The sequence below is a fragment of the Anser anser genome, assembly GCF_964211835.1.
Source record: "Anser anser genome assembly, chromosome: 16".
NCBI lineage: Eukaryota > Metazoa > Chordata > Aves > Anseriformes > Anatidae > Anser > Anser anser.
In genome coordinates this window covers 14,760,838-14,779,291 of record NC_139737.1, presented here as the reverse complement: position 1 = coordinate 14,779,291, position 18,454 = coordinate 14,760,838, and the positions used below count along the sequence as shown (strand labels likewise).

The 18,454-nt window shown below is 54.3% G+C and overlaps 2 protein-coding genes across 2 annotated transcripts in view; both read right to left on the bottom strand.

The window, feature by feature from the left end:
• Positions 1 to 3,673: 3,673 nt before the first annotated feature.
• Positions 3,674 to 8,994, bottom strand: LOC310882498 (uncharacterized protein; the record flags this gene model as incomplete). The annotated part of the gene is made up of 5 exons (XM_083801356.1): positions 3,674 to 5,348; positions 5,638 to 5,727; positions 6,681 to 6,842; positions 7,815 to 7,937; positions 8,929 to 8,994. The coding sequence occupies 5 exons, from the start codon at positions 8,992 to 8,994 to the stop codon at positions 3,744 to 3,746; spliced, it is 2,046 nt and encodes a 681-aa protein (XP_083657482.1). The 3' UTR covers positions 3,674 to 3,743.
• LOC310882497 (uncharacterized protein) overlaps positions 6,924 to 18,454 on the bottom strand; it is a gene marked incomplete at its 5' end in the record, with an annotated part of 26,108 nt that continues 14,577 nt past the window's right edge. Inside the window, one exon of the mRNA XM_083801355.1 lies at positions 6,924 to 7,937. The remainder of the gene's footprint in view (positions 7,938 to 18,454) is intronic.

Below are 18,454 nucleotides of genomic sequence, written 5' to 3'. Positions count from 1 at the left end.
GCTCCCCCCTGGTTGACGAGAGAGTGCTTCGGGAGCGTCTGAGTGGGCGCAACGCACACAAATCCATGGGTCCCGATGGGATGCATCCACGTGTGCTAAGGGAGTTGGCAGAGGTGATCGCCGAACTGCTCTCTATCATCTTTGAAAGGTCCTGGAGAACAGGAGAGGTGCCTGAAGACTGGAGGATAGCCACTGTCACTCCAGTCTTCAAGAAGGGCAAGAAGGAGGATCCGGGAAACTACAGGCCAGTCAGTCTCACCTCTGTCCCTGGAAAGGTGTTGGAACAGTTTGTTCTGGATGCCATCTCCAAGCAATTGGAAGAGAAGAATGTTATGAGGAGTAGTCAGCATGGATTCACCAAGGGGAAGTCATGCTCGACCAACCTCGTTGCCTTCTATGATGGCATCACCAGCTGGTAGATGGGGGGAGAGCAGTGGATGTCATCTACCTTGACTTTAGCAAGGCTTTCAATACTGTCTCCCATGACATCCTGATAGCGAAGCTGAGAAAGTGTGGGATAGAGGAGTGGACAGTAAGGAGTGGGTTGAGAACTGGCTGACTGGCTGAGCTCAGAGGGTGGTGATCGGCGGCACAGAGTCCGGCTGGAGACCTGTGACTAGCGGTGTTCCCCAGGGGTCAGTGCTGGGTCCGGTCTTGTTCAACATCTTCATCGACGACTTTGATGAGGGAATAGTGTCTGCCTTCAGCAAGTACGCCGATGACACAAAGCTGGGAGGAGTGGCCGACACGCCAGAAGGCTGTGCTGCCATTCAGCGAGACCTGGACAAGCTACAAAGATGGGCAGGGAGAGACCAAATGAGGTTTAATAAGAGCAAGTGTAGAGTCCTGCACCTGGGAAGGAACAACCAGACATATCAGTACAGGCTGGGGGACGACCTCCTGGAGAGGAGCTCTGAGAAGGACCTGGGGGTCCTAGTGGACGACAGGTTGACCATGGGCCAGCAGTGTGCCCTCGTGGCCAAGAGGGCCGATGGGATCCTGGCATGCATTAAAAGGAGCGTGGCCAGCAGGTCATGGGAGGTGATCCTCCCCCTCTACTCTGCCCTGGTCAGGCCTCACCTGGAGTACTGTGTCCAGTTCTGGGCTCCCCGCTACAAAAAAGACAGGGATCTCCTGGAAAGAGTCCAGTGGAGGGCCACAAAGATGATACGGGGCCTGGAGCATCTTCCCTACGAGGAAAGGCTGAGAGACCTGGGTCTGTTCAGCCTGGAGAAGAGAAGACTGAGAGGGGATCTCATCAAAGTGTATAAATACCTGAGGTGTGGGAGACAGAGGGATTTGGCCAACCTCTTTTCAGTGGTTTGTGGGGACAGGACAAGGGGTAATGGCCACAAGATAGAGCACAGGAAGTTCCGCACCAACATGCAAAAGAACTTCTTCACAGTGAGGGTGACGGAGCACTGGTACAGGCTGCCCAGGGAGGTTGTGGAGTCTCCTCCTCTGGAGATATTCAAGGCCCGTCTGGACACCTACCTGGGCAGCCTGCTCTAAGGAACCTGTTTTTGCGGGGGGGTTGGACCTGATGATCTCTCGAGGTCCCTTCCAACCCCTTCAGTTCTGTGATTCTGTGATTTTGTGACTTCATCAAGGAGCAGAACTGCTGGCTACTTCTCCCCTCCCTAGTTCAGATTGCCTGTTACATTGGCCCATAGTGCTCTAGCCACACAGCCCAAGTTGCAGAAGGCAAAGGCAGGGTCTGGGAGAATGAAGAGCCGCCCACTGTAGGAGAAGATCATGTGCGAGACCATCTAAGGAACCTGAAGGTGCGCAAGTCCATGGGACCAGATGAGAGGCATCCGTGGGTCCTGAGGGAGCTGGTGGATAACGTTGCTAAGTCACTGTTCATCATATTTGAGCAGCAGTGGCGGCCTGGGGCAGTTCCAGCTGCCTGGCAAATCTGGTGGCCTTCTACGATGGGGGTACAACCTCGGTGCATAGGGGAAGAGCAACTGATGTCATCTACTTGGATGTGTGCAAAGCATTTGATACTGTCCCATACAACATCCTTGTCTCTAAATTGGAGAGACATGGATTTGATGGATGGACCACTTGGTGGGTAAGGAACTGGCTGGCTGGTCACACTCAAAGAGTTGCGGTCAACGGCTCGATATCCAGGTGGAGACCAGTGACGAGTGGCCCTCCTCAGGGGTCGTTTCTGGGACCGGTGCTGTTTAACATCTTTAACCAGTTCTGTTTAACATCAGCCCCCACTCCATATTCCCCTGAACATGGAAAAACTGTTCCCCTGAACAACTCAAGTTCCAGGGCCTTGATGTCCTTCTTGTACTGAGGGGCCCAAAACTCAACAACAGTACTCGAGGTGCGGTCTCACCAAAGCTGAGTATGGGGGGATGATCACCTCCCTGCTCCTGCTGGCTACGCTATTTCTACTACAGGCCAGGGTGCTGTTGGTCTTCTTGGCCACCTGAGCACACTGCCGGCTCACGTTCAGCCGAGCATCGATCAACACTCCCAGGTCCCTTTCCTCTTCACTGTCTTCTAGCCACTCTGCCCCAAGCCTTATTGGTTATTGTGGCCAAAGTGCAAGACCTGGCACTTGGCCTGTTAAACCTCATCCCAGAGCCCCCACTCCATGTTCCCCTGAGCCACTTGGGGGCAGGGTGGATGTAGAAGAGGGTGGAAGGGGGAAGGTGATTTTAGTTTGCTTCTAGTATCTCACTGCTCTAGCCTGTTTTAATAGGTAATAAATTATATTAATCTCCCTATGCTGAGTCTGTTTTGCCCGTGATGATAATTGTTGCGTGGTCTCCCTGTCCTTATCTCAACCCTTGAGCCCGTTTTATCGTATTTTCTCCCCCTTTCTGTTTGAGGAGGGCGAGTGAGAGAGTGGTCGTGGTGGAGTTCAGCTGCCCAGCTGGGTAAAACCACCACACGGTGTAGGGAAAATCCCCAAGCACAGCAAGGCCTGGCGTGGTGGTTTTACCGTGCTAGGCAGCTGAACACAACCGCTCTCTCACTCCCCCTCCTTAGATGAGGAGGGGAAGAAGTAAAGGAAAGAACAGCTCACGGGTTGAGATAAGAATGATTTAATTAAAGGAAAAGAAAAAAAAAAAGAAATAATTATTAAGGAAAGATTACTATTAATTAAACGATTTAACTAAACAATTTAACTAAACAATTAACAATTTAACTAAAGGGGAAAAAAAAAGGGAAAGGGGAAAAGGGAGGCGGGAAAGGGAAAATTAAACAAAACAAGTAAAGGCTATGTGGAAGTGCAGAGGAAAGAAATTACTCTCTACTTCCCACAAATGAGCGATGCTTGACCACGTACTTGAAGCAGGGCCTCAACGCACGTAGCCAGTGTTCGTGAGGACGACAGATGTTTTCACAATGAGAGCCCACCCCTCCCCTCTTCTTCCTTTTTCCACCTTTTATTACTGAGTGTGACATCATATGGTATGGAATATCCCTTTGGTTGGTTTAGGTCAGCTGCCCTGGTGATGTTTCTTTTCTCACATTTTTTGCCCACCCCCTAGGACGGTTAGAGAGAGTCCTGATGCTGTGCCAGCACTGCTCAGCAGCAGACACAACACTGGTGTGATACCACTGCTGTTTTAGCTACAAGTGCAGAGCACGGCACTGTGTGGGCTGCTGCAGGGAAAGTTAACATCCCAGCCAGACCCAGTACACCTGGCTTGAATAAACGTAGGCACAAGCAAGCACTTGGATGTAAACTCTTTATTGTCCGCTTCCGCCTCAGGCTACTGAGGCTTGAATGGGAGAGGCTTGACACGCACACGTGGGCACCGCGCTCCTCCCTGGACAGGGTGCTTTGGAACAGATGGAGGAACGGGCTGCCTGACAAACTGCGGGCCCATGGAAGCGATGGTGCCTGTGGTGCTCTCTGACCTCCGCTGACTGTGGGATTCCCCTGGGGGCGCAGAAGAGCCTGCCATGGGAGCACCTTGCTCAGAGCCTCGCCGGACAGCTTGGAGGAGATCAGGTGGTCTTTGGAGGTGCTCTGAGGGACAGCTCTCCTTCCCTTTGCTTGGCACGGGCTGTTTGGTGACACGCTTTCCCAAGTTCTTCTCCAGGTTCCGTGCAGTCCCAGGCTGACAGCTCTGCTCCGATACAGAGCGCGTCATCCCACTTGCCACCGTTTTGCTGTTTGAAGTGGTGTCTAAGGCCTTGGCTTTCATTTCCCGCTCCATCTTGTCCTTCACTTTTTCAACCACGTTAAGGACAATGGTTCTGGCATAGGCCTGCAGTTCTGTGTGCAGCCGCTGAACTTCGGAGACAGCCTTTTGGGTGCTCTCCCTCACAATCCTGTGACTCAGTCGTGAGACCTCAGCAGTGTCTGGCGCTGGTTGGATCATGGGCAACTTTTCTCTCTGCCTTGCTTCTGGGCTCTGCTCTTCTGACGCTCTTGGTAGTCCCCGCCCTTCCCTCATGCCCTGTCTTAAGAGAGGCACCTGGGATGGCTGTGGCTTCCTGTTAGAGAGGTTGACAGTGGGAAGCGCCAGGATTTCAGAGTATTTGCGGTTGAAGTCTTGCTCAAACCGGGAAGCTACGAAGGATTCCAAAGTGTCGCAGACACTTCCAACAGCTTCTCTGGTGACTTTGTCAAGGGAAGCCTGCGAGGATTCTCCCTCAAAGGCTTCCCTCGATTTCTTTTCTGCCAGCTTCCCCACTTGGAAGGCTGTCCTGGCGACGGGCTGCTCCTTCTGCCTGGCTGCTAGCCTTGGCTCAGATGCACTGGGCGTGCCGGATTCCCAGGACTTCTCAAAGAGCTTCATCACACTCGCCACAACCTTGTTAGCCAGCAGTGCAATTTCCTCCTCTTTATCAAGAGGAGATGTCTCTGAAGGCTCTGCGCTTTTGGCACTTCCGCACAGTCTTTCTTGGCTCTTATGGGGAGCCCTCTTTAAGACGCGGGCAGACTGGTCCAGTGCCTGCACCCTCTCAAACACTTGCCGCACCACAGTCCGAGCCATCTCTTCAATTCTCTGGCTTTCTTTAGCAGCCTGTTCTTCCGAGGCAGCTTTGAATACACCGTCTGCGGGGACAGGTGACTTTCTCTCTGACTCAGTCACAGTAGGGATGCACCCAGGGAGCTTGGCATCTTCCCTGCCCAACTCAAGTCCGGAGGGAGCCGCTTTCAGCCTTCTGTACTGGCCAGATTGGAGAAGGTTTCTTCTGCTTTTGCAGGAAGGTGGGCCAGCTGGTTTTTTAGGCTCCAGTGGGCTGGCTTTCTCTCCCATGACCATGTACACATTAGTGGAGGAGCTCTGGCAAGAGCTGTCAATCCGTGCCGTCAGTCTGGGGTCAAGTTTCTTCAACTTGGCGAGCTCTTGCTGAAGCTTTTCCTGAAAGGGAACAGCAGGTTTTGGCTCACTCTTGCCTCAGAAATGGCTCGCGTCCCTGCGTGCTGAGGCTTCATGCCGCCCGTGCCAGCGCCCTGCTTCTGCCGTGCAACGAGGGCTGAAGAGAAGGGCTTCCCTCGGGAAAGGGTCGTCCTTTCCCCACGACAACACCTGGCCCCCCAGCACAGCCCTGACATCTGCATTCCCCGCCTCCCTCAGATCCATCAAGGAAAGCCCCAGCCTTCTGCACCGTGCCGCTGACATGTGTCTACCAGCGCTGAGCTTTGCCTACCTCTCCTTGCCTCCTGGTTTTCTCAGCCTCCAGCTTGAGTGTGGTCAGATACTGCCTGTACTCATTGAACTCCTTCAGAGTGCAGACCACCTATGGAGAGACAAGGGCAGAAAGCTCCCAAGAACTGTCGAGGTAGCTGCGCAGTGGCAGGGGAGCAGCTCCTCTCCATCCCCTCCCCGTCCCAGCGGTGGGGACGCTGCCTCCCTCCGAGCCAGGGCCGAGTGGACTCCTCGCTCTGCACCAGACCCCACACCGGCTGCCTCCTCAATGCACAGGCAGCGCACGGCAGCCTGAGAAGAGCAGGAGTGGGCATTGCCAGCAGGGCGCTGGGGTGACGTCTGCTCCCTTGGAAGGCAGCGCAACAGCCCTGTGCCCCCCACCAGCAACAAGCGGCTGCAGCAAGCGCGCTGGGAATCATAGAATCATTAGGGTTGGAAAAGACCTTCAAGATCACCTGGTCCAACCATCAGCCTACTACCAATGTCACCCCCTAAACCATGTCCCTAAGCACCAGGTCCAAGCTTTCCTTAAACACCCCCAGGGACAGTGACTCCACCACTTCCCTGGGCAACTCGTTCCAATGCCTGAGTGCTCCTTCTGAGAAGAAATGTCCCCTCCTTTCCAACCTAAACCTCCCCGGCACAATTTGAGGCCATTCCCTCTAGTCCTGTTCCTAGTCATCTGCAAGAAGAGGCCGAACCCCAGCTCCCCACAATTTCCTTTCTGGTAGTTGTAGAGAGCGATAAGGTCTCCCCTGAGCCCGTTTTATTGTGGCTACACTATTCCTGATACAGGCCAGGATGCCGTTGGCCTTCTTGGCCACCTGGGCACACTGCCGGCTCATGATGAGGCGAGCATCAATCAGCACCCCCAGATCCTTTTCCTCTGCACAGCTTTTGAGCCACTCTGCCATGCAAGCCTGTAGCACTGCATGGGGTTGTTGTGGCCAAAGTGCAGGAACTGGCACTTAGCCATGTTAAACCTCATCCCACTGGCCTCTGCCAGAGGAGACCTGTGCTGGTCAGCGCAACGTCCAAACCTACTTTGCCATCACTGGTGATGTAGCCCTTGCTCTTCAGGCTCTGCAGGTTGTCTTTGCGATTGTAGTAGGCCTGCAGATGCGGGTCGTGCAGGCAGTTGTACTCTGTGGGCAGTAGGCGACAGTACGGATCTCCCAGATTAAATTGAGCAGAAGGCTGGTGAAGCTGGAAGAGAGGTGTTCCAGAGTATGAATGGGGCAGGAGAAAGCAGCAGAGAGACAAAGGCACTTCCAAGCTCCTCATGCACATGGGCTAGCCTTTTCCAACCTCTGAGCTATAGGTTTCTGATTCCTGGCTTACTTCCCGGCTGGACCTTCCTTCTGAAGCCATCAAAAACACCCCCACCAGGCTGAGGGTCCGGCCTGGGCTGGGGAGAGAAGGCCAAACCCCACCAGCAAAGTAGGCATCTTGGGCCACCGGGTAGAAATGCAAGAGCTTTCCATGCCAGAAATGAACCTTCAGATGGAAAACTTCAAGCCCGGTGGTTCACACGTCAACAATGGAAAATCCACAGAAAACGGCCTCCTCTGGGTTAGGCAGGGCTAAGGGGCGGGTAGCCTGCCTCCCTCCTTCCTCTGCCTCCAGGAAGTCTCTGCCTCGGAAGCAGTGCTCCCCCAAGCTGGAGGAAGAGGAGGAGGACACGGCATGCGGTTCCCAAGCAGAGAAGCCTGGGATTTTCTAAATTTCTAAATCTGAGAGGGAAAGCAGGAGAAGGTTGCACCCTCCCCTAAGAGACCCCCAGACTCAATGTTTCTGGCCATGCTGGAAGGCCACCTTGGCCTGGTACCCGGACGCGCTGCCGCCTGCTGCAGGCAGGGCCCCAGCTGCCCGCTTGCCTGGTGCCAGAACCCAGGCTGGCCCTGGTGCTGGCAAGCACGCCCCTGTGGAGAGCCCAGCTGTGGAACACCCTCTCCTGACCTCTGGCCAGTGCAGGCCACTGCTGTTGGCGAGTCCTCCTTTGTCTCCGTGCTGCGGAGCTGGGAGCATCCATCCCTGACTCCTCCACCCGGTTGGGCCAAAGTGCTGTAACTCCCACCGTAGAGCAGGTGGCCACAAGGCCTTCTCGGAATGATGGGGAGGGAGCCCGTGACAGAAGAGACCTTTTCCACCCCTTCCACCCCTTCCTCCTTCTCTTACCTTTTCCCCCAGCTTTGTCCTGCAGAAGACAGGCTTGGTGCCAGGCACTAGAGGGATTTTGACTCCCAGTGGGAGGTCCAGCAGCCCGCTGCCTCTTTCTCCAAGTTGCCATCTGGGCTGGAACTAGAAAGACAGGGACACTCAGACACTCAGGCACTCCAATCCCTTCTGCAGCCCACCCCCGCACCCCCTTGCAGCTCTCTTCCCACTTGCTAGCAATACGCCGGGATGGGCAGAGAGAGGCACGGCTCCCTGCGAGCCTTCTGCGGCCTGACCAGGTTTAGATCCCTCCCAGCTTCCTGGGAGCCTCCTCTGGCCCCAGAGCAGTCCCGCACGCCCCGGGCTCCTGCTCTGAGCCCTCTCCTCGGGCACAGTGCTCACCTCTCTGCTCTTGCCAGCGATGCACAGCAGTGCGTCTGGGTTTTGGAAACCAGCAGTGAGATGCTGCTCCATGGCTCCTTCCAAGAGCTCTGTGGGAGCTGCGACCCTCTGCTAGCACCTCTCACTCCAGAGGCAGACAGCTGCAACTGTCCCAGGCGGTCTCCCAGCAAGCGGCTTTATAGAGCGCTCAAGCATTGTTACATCATCGCGTTGCCATGCCGCCACCTACGCCATGGCTACCTGCAGGCCCTTCTGGTCACACTGGTGGGCAAGCCACTCCAGCCGAGCCTGCTTTGAGCAGGGCGCCTGGACTAGGTTGTTTCCACCAGCCCCTTCCCACCCCAACTCTTCTGTCATTCTTGGAAGGAAAGCTGTCATCCTTGCTAACTGGTGAGAAATGTGCAGATTTTCCACACCAGAAATGCTTGCTTCTTGGCTGAATGTTCAGTGATGGAGCCTTCAGCAGCTCTGTGAGACAGTTTTGGCGGCAGGTCGTCTCTTCACCTATTGCCCTGATTTTCTCTGGCAAAAGGCCTGTGGAACCTGGCTGCTGCCTGCAGCTGCTGGGCTTCCCACTCCCCTTGGCCCTCCCTTCTGCCATACGCCTCCTTTGGGCTCTCCCCATCCCTCCTGTGAGGCGACAGGCAATGCAGGAGGCTTTGCAGCAGTGCGCAAGGGCTTCTCGCCACCGCTCCTAGCTTTTCCCTCTGTCCTGCTGCCTCTTCCCTCCTACCTGTTTCTTCTGCTCCCGTGTGGCTTTTTCACGGCCGCAGTCCCCAAGAGGCACCGCTGCCACCATGGAGAGCCTGCTGCCCAGAGTGCCTTCTCTGGGCTCACTTCTGCAGCGTCCCCTTCCACAGGCCTCCTGCTGTGTCTTCGCTGTCCCCTCCTGTGTCTGCCTCCCTCTGAGTGCCCTCCTGGCCCGGCCCACGTGTCCTCACATTTCTCCTCCTGCCTGCTGCCCGAGCCGCTGCCACCCGTTGTCACACAGGAGAGAGCAGCGGCGCCAGGGGCTCCTCTGGTCGCTCTCAGCTCTGGCTCCACAGGCAGCCCTTGCTGAGCCGGCTGGAACTGTCTGGGACTGGCCCCCATGCCTCCAGGCCTACCCCCCTCCGACGGCCACACAGACAGGCCCAAAGCCACCCGCTAGGCCCAAGCCACCCCCCGGCTTCCTCCCGTAAAGGGCACAGTTGGTGCTGGGTCACCGGTTGCAGCTGTGCCGCTCACATCTGCTTTGAATTCCAACCTCTTTCTCCATTTCCACCAACTTTCTTCCCCTCTTTCCTTTCTGTTACCTGTTCCTGTGGCTGTTTCCTGCAAGCAACAGGGCAGGAGCCGGGCTGCTGGCTCCTGCTGTGCTCACTTTCTACCTCTCCCTCTTATTGAGACCCCTTTCCACCCCTTGTTCCTTCTTTTTTCTCGTTCGTTCCTTTTTTGCCTGCTCTGCAAGATAGGCTTGGTGCTATGGTTCTGGCTGCTGCTATATCTGGGTTATTAAGTAGGGAAAGGGTTAGGGCTGTTAGTGTTTGGAGAGAGAGAAAGCACAGAGTCCTGTTGAGTCCGGGATTGTTTAAAGGTCTCTGTGGCAAGAGAGATTGACTTTAGTCACAGGGTGGATTGTGGTGGTGCAGCGCTCTCCATGTCAGCACTGCACTGCACTGCAATAACCATACCTACTTTATAACTCTCCTTGAGTTGTAAAGTTTGTTTCCGTGCGTCAGTTTGGCACCACAGATGGGACCCTCTTTGTCCAGCTGCAGGACCCACTGAGGACCGGACTCCTAGAGATTTCCCCAAGAAATTTCCCTGAGATTTCTTGGGAGGACTCCCCTTCTCAACCAGATCGCTGCAGAGGTAGACAAGGACCATGACTGGTGGACGAGATATGTTTTAATGGAGTAAGGGGATATCTGTAAGTCGTGAGGAGATGTCCTACATAAGTTAAAGAGTCTGTGTACTCACCCCGGCGCAATGCTCAAGCTTGGGTAGGTGTTTGTGGTAATCTGGGATCCATTGTTTTGGTAACTGTGTATGTAAAGAACACTCTACGTTTGGTTTTGTACTACTAGTCACTGGGAGTCCCCGTGATTTGGTCAGTGCTTTGTTTTGTAGACATTTAATTAATTATGGATTGATAATATGAATTAATGATAATGATATATGATAATATGAATTATATGATAATATGAATATATGATAATATGAATTAATGGATCACAATTTATACTGGGAAATTTGTTGTAATAAGTGATACTATTTGTAATAGTGATTGCTGTTTTGTGTTGCTTGAGTGAAAGGTGCAAGAGGCCTCTTTGACTGCATGATTGTGCTGTGTGAATGAGACACAGCATTGCTGCCAAGCCAGTGTGGAGTTCCAATCCACGGTTCCATATCCTCCGCGAGAGGAACGGCCAGAGACGAATGAAGCAGATGACAGACCGTAAAGAAGTGCTGTTTTATCCAAGTGTTGACTGGTGGTGCCCAATACACAGGCCCAACGGTTTAACTTGTAATCCTATTTTTGTTCTTAAATGTTTTGAGTGTGACAAGGAGGAAGGCGGGAGCATTATCTAAGTAACAGTTTAGAAGTTCTGGTATATTCGCTGTGGAACTACCACCCCGTTATATAATTTACTGTGGGTCAAGTTTTACTCTTGTCAACTTAATCGGGAAGTGCTTATTAATTAGGAAAACATAAATATGGGTAATAGGGAGGTGCAATAGTAAAAAGGAGCCCCTTGGGCTGAATTTTGGCTCACTGGAAGGATATGGGAGGACCAACTGGCAGGATAGTGGACAGGAAGATTTTAATAAAATATTGTAATCAGTGTTGGCCCCTCTGTAAATTGGACGATGGGGAGAAGTGGGCCCTTAATGGAACACCGAATTATAATACTTTATTGCATCTAATGTTGTTTTTGAGACGGGAAGGGAAATGGGATGAAATATTGTATACTGATATGTTGTTTACATTGAGGCAGCGTCCTGGAGGGAAAAAGGTATGGTATCGAGTTGGCCCGTGACTGAGCCTTTGGTGTTGGCATTAGAAAAGTACAAGCTGGAGAAAGATAAATAAAAATGAAGTGTTAAAAGGGTTGCCGAGGCGATCGGCTCCGGGGCAGGCGCGTTCTGCAGCGGAGCGGGGGATCGGGACAGGCAGGGCTTTTTTTCCGACATCGAGGCCGCTCGAGGGAGCCGCCAGGACCCGGCAGCCCCCGCGAGGGAGGCTGACGAGGCGTAGGCGGAGCCAGCAGCGCCCCTTCCCCGGCCGTTTAACGGCAGCCCCTAGGGAGCGCGGCGAAGAAGGCCGGCAAACAGGGAGTGGCACGGCAGTTCGCGCAGGCAGGGCGAGCAGGGAGGGCGGAGAGGGCAGAGTTTCCCCCCCGCCCATAAGAACAACACCCTTAACGGCTGTCGACCACTAGCTAGGCTGCAATGGTCTACACCAGGCAGAGCGCTCTCTCTAGAAAGTCTGTACCCACCCAGACTGACCGCCTGCTCAACAATGCGGCAGTTCAGGTCTCTGGGTGCAGGGACTGCCTGAGCCTGTTGCTGCCATCTGAGGGCGGCAGAGGCACCGTGTGTGTGAGGTGCGAGCAGGTGGATGACCTGGTCCGCCTGGTGGCAGAACTCAAAGATGAGGTGGAGAGGTTGAGGGCTATCAGGGAGTGTGAGCGGGAGATAGACTGGTGGAGCGACTCCCTGCAGGGCCTGAAGGAGAGGTACCGGGGTGAGACACCCCAAATGGGGGTGGACCCCTTGCCCTGTCACTGTCGGGCAGAGGGAGGCGACCTAGGAGTTGAGGAGGAATGGAGACAGGTCCCTGCTCGACCTCGCAGGCGGCACCCCCCCCTACCGGCCCCACCTTCCCAGGTGCCCTTACATTACAGATTTGAGGCCCTGGAGCTTGAGAGACCGGTGGGTGAGGACGAGGTAGAAAGTCTACCCAGGAGGATGCCTAGGGCGAGGAGATCGACTCCACGCCTCAAGACTGCCTCCACCAAGAAAGACAGAAGGGTGATTGTTGTAGGCGACTCCCTTCTCTGGGGGACAGAGGGCCCTATTTGTCGGCCTGACCCTACCCGTAGGGAAGTCTGCTGCCTCCCTGGGGCCAGGGTCAGGGATGTTGCCAGAAAGCTTCCCAACCTGGTTCGCCCCTGTGACTACTACCCTCTTTTGATAGTCCAGGCTGGCAGTGACGATATTGAAGAGAGAAGCCTGAAGGCTATCAAACGGGACTTTAGGGGACTGGGACAGTTAGTGGATGGAGCAGGAGTACAGGTGGTGTTTTCGTTTATCCCTGCAGTGGCAGGGAGGGGTACCGAGAGGACACGGGAAGCCCACCTGATTAACACGTGGCTCAGAGGCTGGTGCCAACACAGAAATTTTGTTTTTTTTGACCATGGGGCGCTTTACTCGGCACCCGGCCTGGTGACCACAGACGGGTCCCTATCTCTAAGGGGAAAACGGATCCTAGCCCAGGAGCTGGCAGGGCTCGTTGAGAGGGCTTTAAACTAGGAAAGAAGGGGGATGGGGCTGAAATTAGGCTTGTTGGAGCTGTACCAGGGGGAACAATGGCAAAGCCGGGGAAGAAGGCAATGGCCCAACTGAAGTGCATCTACACTAATGCACGCAGCATGGGTAACGAACAAGAGGAGCTGGAAGCCATCATGCAGCAGGAAGGCTATGACTTGGTTGCCATCACAGAAACGTGGTGGGACCACTCTCATGACTGGAGTGCAGCAATGTCTGGCTATAGGCTCTTCAGAAGGGACAGGCAGCACAGAAGGGGTGGTGGTGTGGCTCTCTATATTAGAGAGTGTTTTGATGTTGAGGAACTTGAGGCTGGGAATGATAAGGTTGAGTCTCTATGGGTTAGGATCAGAGGGAAGGCCAACAAGGCAAGCATCCTGGTGGGGGTCTGTTATAGACCACCAAACCAGGATGAGGAGACAGATGAGGAGTTCTACAGGCAGCTGGCAGAAGCCGCGAAATCGTCAGCACTTGTTCTCGTGGGGGACTTCAACTTCCCAGACATATCCTGGAAGCACAACACAGCCCAGAGAAAGCAGTCTAAGAGGTTTCTGGAGAGCGTGTAAGATAGCTTCCTGACGCAGCTGGTTAGAGAGTCTACCAGGGGAGGTGCCCCGCTAGACCTTCTGTTCACAAACAGTGATGGACTGGTGGGAGATGTGGTGGTCGGGAGCTGTCTTGGGCAGAGTGACCATGAAATGGTTCAGTTCTCTATTCTTGGTGAAGCCAGGAAGGGGACCAGTAAAACTGCTGTCTTGGACTTCCGGAGGGCTGACTTTGAGCTGTTCAGGACACTGGTTGGCAGAGTCCCTTGGGAGGAGGTTCTGAAGGGCAAAGGAGTCCAGGAAGGCTGGGCACTCTTCAAGACGGAAATCTTAATGGCTCAGGAGCGGTCTGTCCCCACGTGCCCAAAGACGAGCTGGCGCGGAATTAGACCGGCCTGGCTGAACAGAGAGTTGTGGCTCGAGCTTAGGAGAAAAAGGAGGGTTTCTAATCTTTGGAAAAGAGGGCGGGCTACTCAAGAGGACTATAAGGATGTTGCGAGGCTGTGCAGGGACAAAAATAGAAAGGCCAAAGCTCATCTGCAGCTCAATCTGGCTACTGCCATTAAAGATAACAAAAAACGTTTTTACAAATACATCAACACAAAAAGGAGGACTAAGGAGAATCTCCATCCTTTAATCGATGCGGGGGGAAACTTAGTTACAAAAGATGAAGAAAAGGCTGAGGTGCTCAATGCCTTCTTTGCCTCAGTCTTTAGCGGCAAGACCAGTTGTTCTCTGGATACCCGGTACCCTGAGCTGGTGGAAGGGGATGGGGAACAGGATGTGGCCCTCACTATCCACGCGGAAATGGTTGGCGACCTGCTACAGCACTTGGATGTACGCAAGTTGATGGGGCTGGATGGGATCCACCCAAGGGTACTGAGCGAACTGGCGGAGGAGCTGGCCAAGCCGCTTTCCATCATTTATTGGCAGTCCTGGCTATCAGGAGAGGTCCCAGTCGGCTGGCGGCTAGCAAATGTGATGCCCATCTACAAGAAGGGCCGGAGGGTAGACCCGGGGAACTATAGGCCTGTTAGTTTGACATCAGTGCCTTGGAAGCTCATGGAGCAGATTATCTTGAGTGTCATCACACGGCACTTGCAGGGCAACCAGGCGATCAGGCCCAGTCGGCATGGGTTTATGAAAGGTACGTCCTGCTTGACGAACCTGATCTCCTTCTATGACCAAGTGACACACTTGGTGGATGAGGGGAAGGCTGTGGATGTGATCTACCTTGACTTCAGTAGGGCTTTTGACACTGTTTCCCACAACATTCTCCTCAAGTAACTGGCTGCTCGTGGCTTGGACTTGCGTACACTTTGTTGGGTTAAAAACTGGCTGGATAGCCGGGCACGAAGAGCTGTGGTGAATGGAGCCAAATCCAGTTGGAGGCCGGTTACTAGTGGAGTCCCCCAGGGCTCAGTGCTGGGGCCAGTCCTCTTCAATATCTTTATCGATGATCTGGATGAGGGGATCAAGTGCACCCTCAGTAAGTTTGCAGATGACACCAAGTTAGGTGCGTGTGTCGATGTGCTCGAGAGAAGGAAGGCTCTGCAGGAGGGTCTGGATAGGCTGGACCGATGGGCTGAGGCCAACTGTATGAAGTTCAACAAGGCCAAGTGCTGGGTCCTGCATCTGGGGCGCAACAACCCCAAGCAGCGCTACAGGCTGGGAGATGAGTGTTTGGAAAGCTGCCTGGCCAAGAAGGACCTGGGAATACTGGTTGATAGGCAGCTGAGTATGAGCCAGCAATGTGCTCAGGTGGCCAAGAAGGCCAACAGCATCCTGGCCTGTATAAGAAGCAGTGTAGCCAGCAGGTCTAGGGAGGTGATTGTCCCCCTGTACTCGACTCTGGTGAGGCCGCACCTCGAGTACTCTGTTCAGTTTTGGGCCCCTCGCTACAAGAAGGACATGGAGGTGCTCGAGAGAGTCCAGAGAAGGGCAACGAAGCTGGTGCGGGGTCTGGAGAACAAGTCTTACGAGGAACGGCTGAGGGAGCTGGGGTTGTTTAGCCTGGAGAAGAGGAGGCTCAGGGGAGACCTCATCGCTCTCTATAGGTACCTTAAAGGAGGCTGTAGAGAGGTGGGTATTGGTCTATTCTCCCACGTGCCTGGTGACAGGACGAGGGGGAATGGGCTAAAGTTGGGGCTACTGCCCTGACCTGCCAGGCCTTTCCCCTCCCTGTACGCAGCTCCTGCCCCTGCAGGCAGTCATGAGGGGAAAAGAGGCTAAGCGGGGCTCACAGGGCCATACAGAATGGCAAAGGGAGGGCTCTGGGTGGCACCCAAAGGCCCACGGAGGGCCATAGCTGGCACTTGGAAGCATCCAGAGGTCTCACGGTAGGCAGTGAAAGGCAGACGGAGGCCTCTGGGCAGCACCAAAGGTCTGCTAGAGCTGTGGTCAAGCGCAGGGCCCTAGGAGACATGCAAAGAGCAGTGGAGGGCCTTGGGGTCACCAAAAGGCAAACAGCGCCCCTTAGCTGTCCCAAAAGGCCCAAGGAGGGCCCAGGGAAGGACAAGGCAATCAGAGAGGCCTCAAGGAGGCAAGAGGGTAAGCGGAATCCTCTGGGAAATAGGACTGAAAACCTGAAGGTCTGAAAACATGTCAGGCAACCAAAAGACACAGTGAGAGGCCTGGGTGGGAACCCAAAAAAGGCCAGGCTCTGTTTCCCGTCAACAATTTGACTTGTCTCCTTGTGGGACTGAAGGTCTCCCTTCCGCAGGGGATGCTTCATGGGAGAGTGTCAAAGGCCAAGCCCGTGCCATGGCTGCGTGGAGAATTCCCATGAGAGGGGGGGACTGCTCCCACCGCTTGCCTTTGTGTGAGCACTGGCACGGGCAGACCTTCTGGGGGAGCTTGGTCTAAGGAGAAGGAGCCCTGCAAGAAGGGTCTCAACATTGTCCTCGACACCTGGTAAACACCAGGCTTCCTAGACCTGGTCCGGCCCCTTCCTTAGCCCAGCTGCAACACTTGACGCGACAAGGAAGGCTAAAGCCCACCTAGAGATGAGGCTTGCAAAAGAGATAAAAGATAATAAGAAGGTTTTTTTTAAGTATGTAAACAGTAAAAGGAAGAGTAGGGATAATGTGGGTCCTTTGCTGAACGAGGTAGGTGTCCTGGTAACGGGAGATGCCGAGAAGGTGAAGATACTGAATGCTTTCTTTGCTTCAGTCTTTGCTTCAAGGACTCCCCCCCAGGACTCCTCGACCCTGGCGGGAGGATAAAGGGTCTGGGAAATGGAGGGCTCCCCCCTGGTTGACGAGAGAGTGCTTCGGGAGCGTCTGAGTGGGTGCAACACACACAAATCCATGGGTCCCGATGGGATGCATCCACGTGTGCTAAGGGAGTTGGCAGAGGTGATCGCCGAACTGCTCTCTATCATCTTTGAAAGGTCCTGGAGAACAGGAGAGGTGCCTGAAGACTGGAGGATAGCCACTGTCACTCCAGTCTTCAAGAAGGGCAAGAAGGAGGATCCGGGAAACTACAGGCCAGTCAGTCTCACCTCTGTCCCTGGAAAGGTGTTGGAACAGTTTGTTCTGGATGCCATCTCCAAGCAATTGGAAGAGAAGAATGTTATGAGGAGTAGTCAGCATGGATTCACCAAGGGGAAGTCATGCTCGACCAACCTCGTTGCCTTCTATGATGGCATCACCAGCTGGTAGATGGGGGGAGAGCAGTGGATGTCATCTACCTTGACTTTAGCAAGGCTTTCAATACTGTCTCCCATGACATCCTGATAGCGAAGCTGAGAAAGTGTGGGATAGAGGAGTGGACAGTAAGGAGTGGGTTGAGAACTGGCTGACTGGCTGAGCTCAGAGGGTGGTGATCGGCGGCACAGAGTCCGGCTGGAGACCTGTGACTAGCGGTGTTCCCCAGGGGTCAGTGCTGGGTCCGGTCTTGTTCAACATCTTCATCGACGACTTTGATGAGGGAATAGTATCTGCCCTCAGCAAGTACGCCGATGACACAAAGCTGGGAGGAGTGGCCGACACGCCAGAAGGCTGTGCTGCCATTCAGCGAGACCTGGACAAGCTACAAAGATGGGCAGGAAGAGACCAAATGAGGTTTAATAAGAGCAAGTGTAGAGTCCTGCACCTGGGAAGGAACAACCGGACATATCAGTACAGGCTGGGGGACGACCTCCTGGAGAGGAGCTCTGAGAAGGACCTGGGGGTCCTAGTGGACGACAGGTTGACCATGGGCCAGCAGTGTGCCCTCGTGGCCAAGAGGGCCGATGGGATCCTGGCATGCATTAAAAGGAGCGTGGCCAGCAGGTCATGGGAGGTGATCCTCCCCCTCTACTCTGCCCTGGTCAGGCCTCACCTGGAGTACTGTGTCCAGTTCTGGGCTCCCCGCTACAAAAAAGACAGGGATCTCCTGGAAAGAGTCCAGTGGAGGGCCACAAAGATGATACGGGGCCTGGAGCATCTTCCCTACGAGGAAAGGCTGAGAGACCTGGGTCTGTTCAGCCTGGAGAAGAGAAGACTGAGAGGGGATCTCATCAAAGTGTATAAATACCTGAGGTGTGGGAGACAGAGGGATTTGGCCAACCTCTTTTCAGTGGTTTGTGGGGACAGGACAAGGGGTAATGGCCACAAGATAGAGCACAGGAAGTTCCGCACCAACATGCAAAAGAACTTCTTCACAGTGAGGGTGACGGAGCACTGGTACAGGCTGCCCAGGGAGGTTGTGGAGTCTCCTCCTCTGGAGATATTCAAGGCCCGTCTGGACACCTACCTGGGCAGCCTGCTCTAAGGAACCTGTTTTTGCGGGGGGGTTGGACCTGATGATCTCTCGAGGTCCCTTCCAACCCCTTCAGTTCTGTGATTCTGTGATTTTGTGACTTCATCAAGGAGCAGAACTGCTGGCTCCTTCTCCCCTCCCTAGTTCGGATTGCCTGTTACATTGGCCCATAGTGCTCTAGCCACACAGCCCAAGTTGCAGAAGGCAAAGGCAGGGTCTGGGAGAATGAAGAGCCGCCCACTGTAGGAGAAGATCATGTGCGAGACCATCTAAGGAACCTGAAGGTGCGCAAGTCCATGGGACCAGATGAGAGGCATCCGTGGGTCCTGAGGGAGCTGGTGGATAACGTTGCTAAGCCACTGTTCATCATATTTGAGCAGCAGTGGCGGCCTGGGGCAGTTCCAGCTGCCTGGCAAATCTGGTGGCCTTCTACGATGG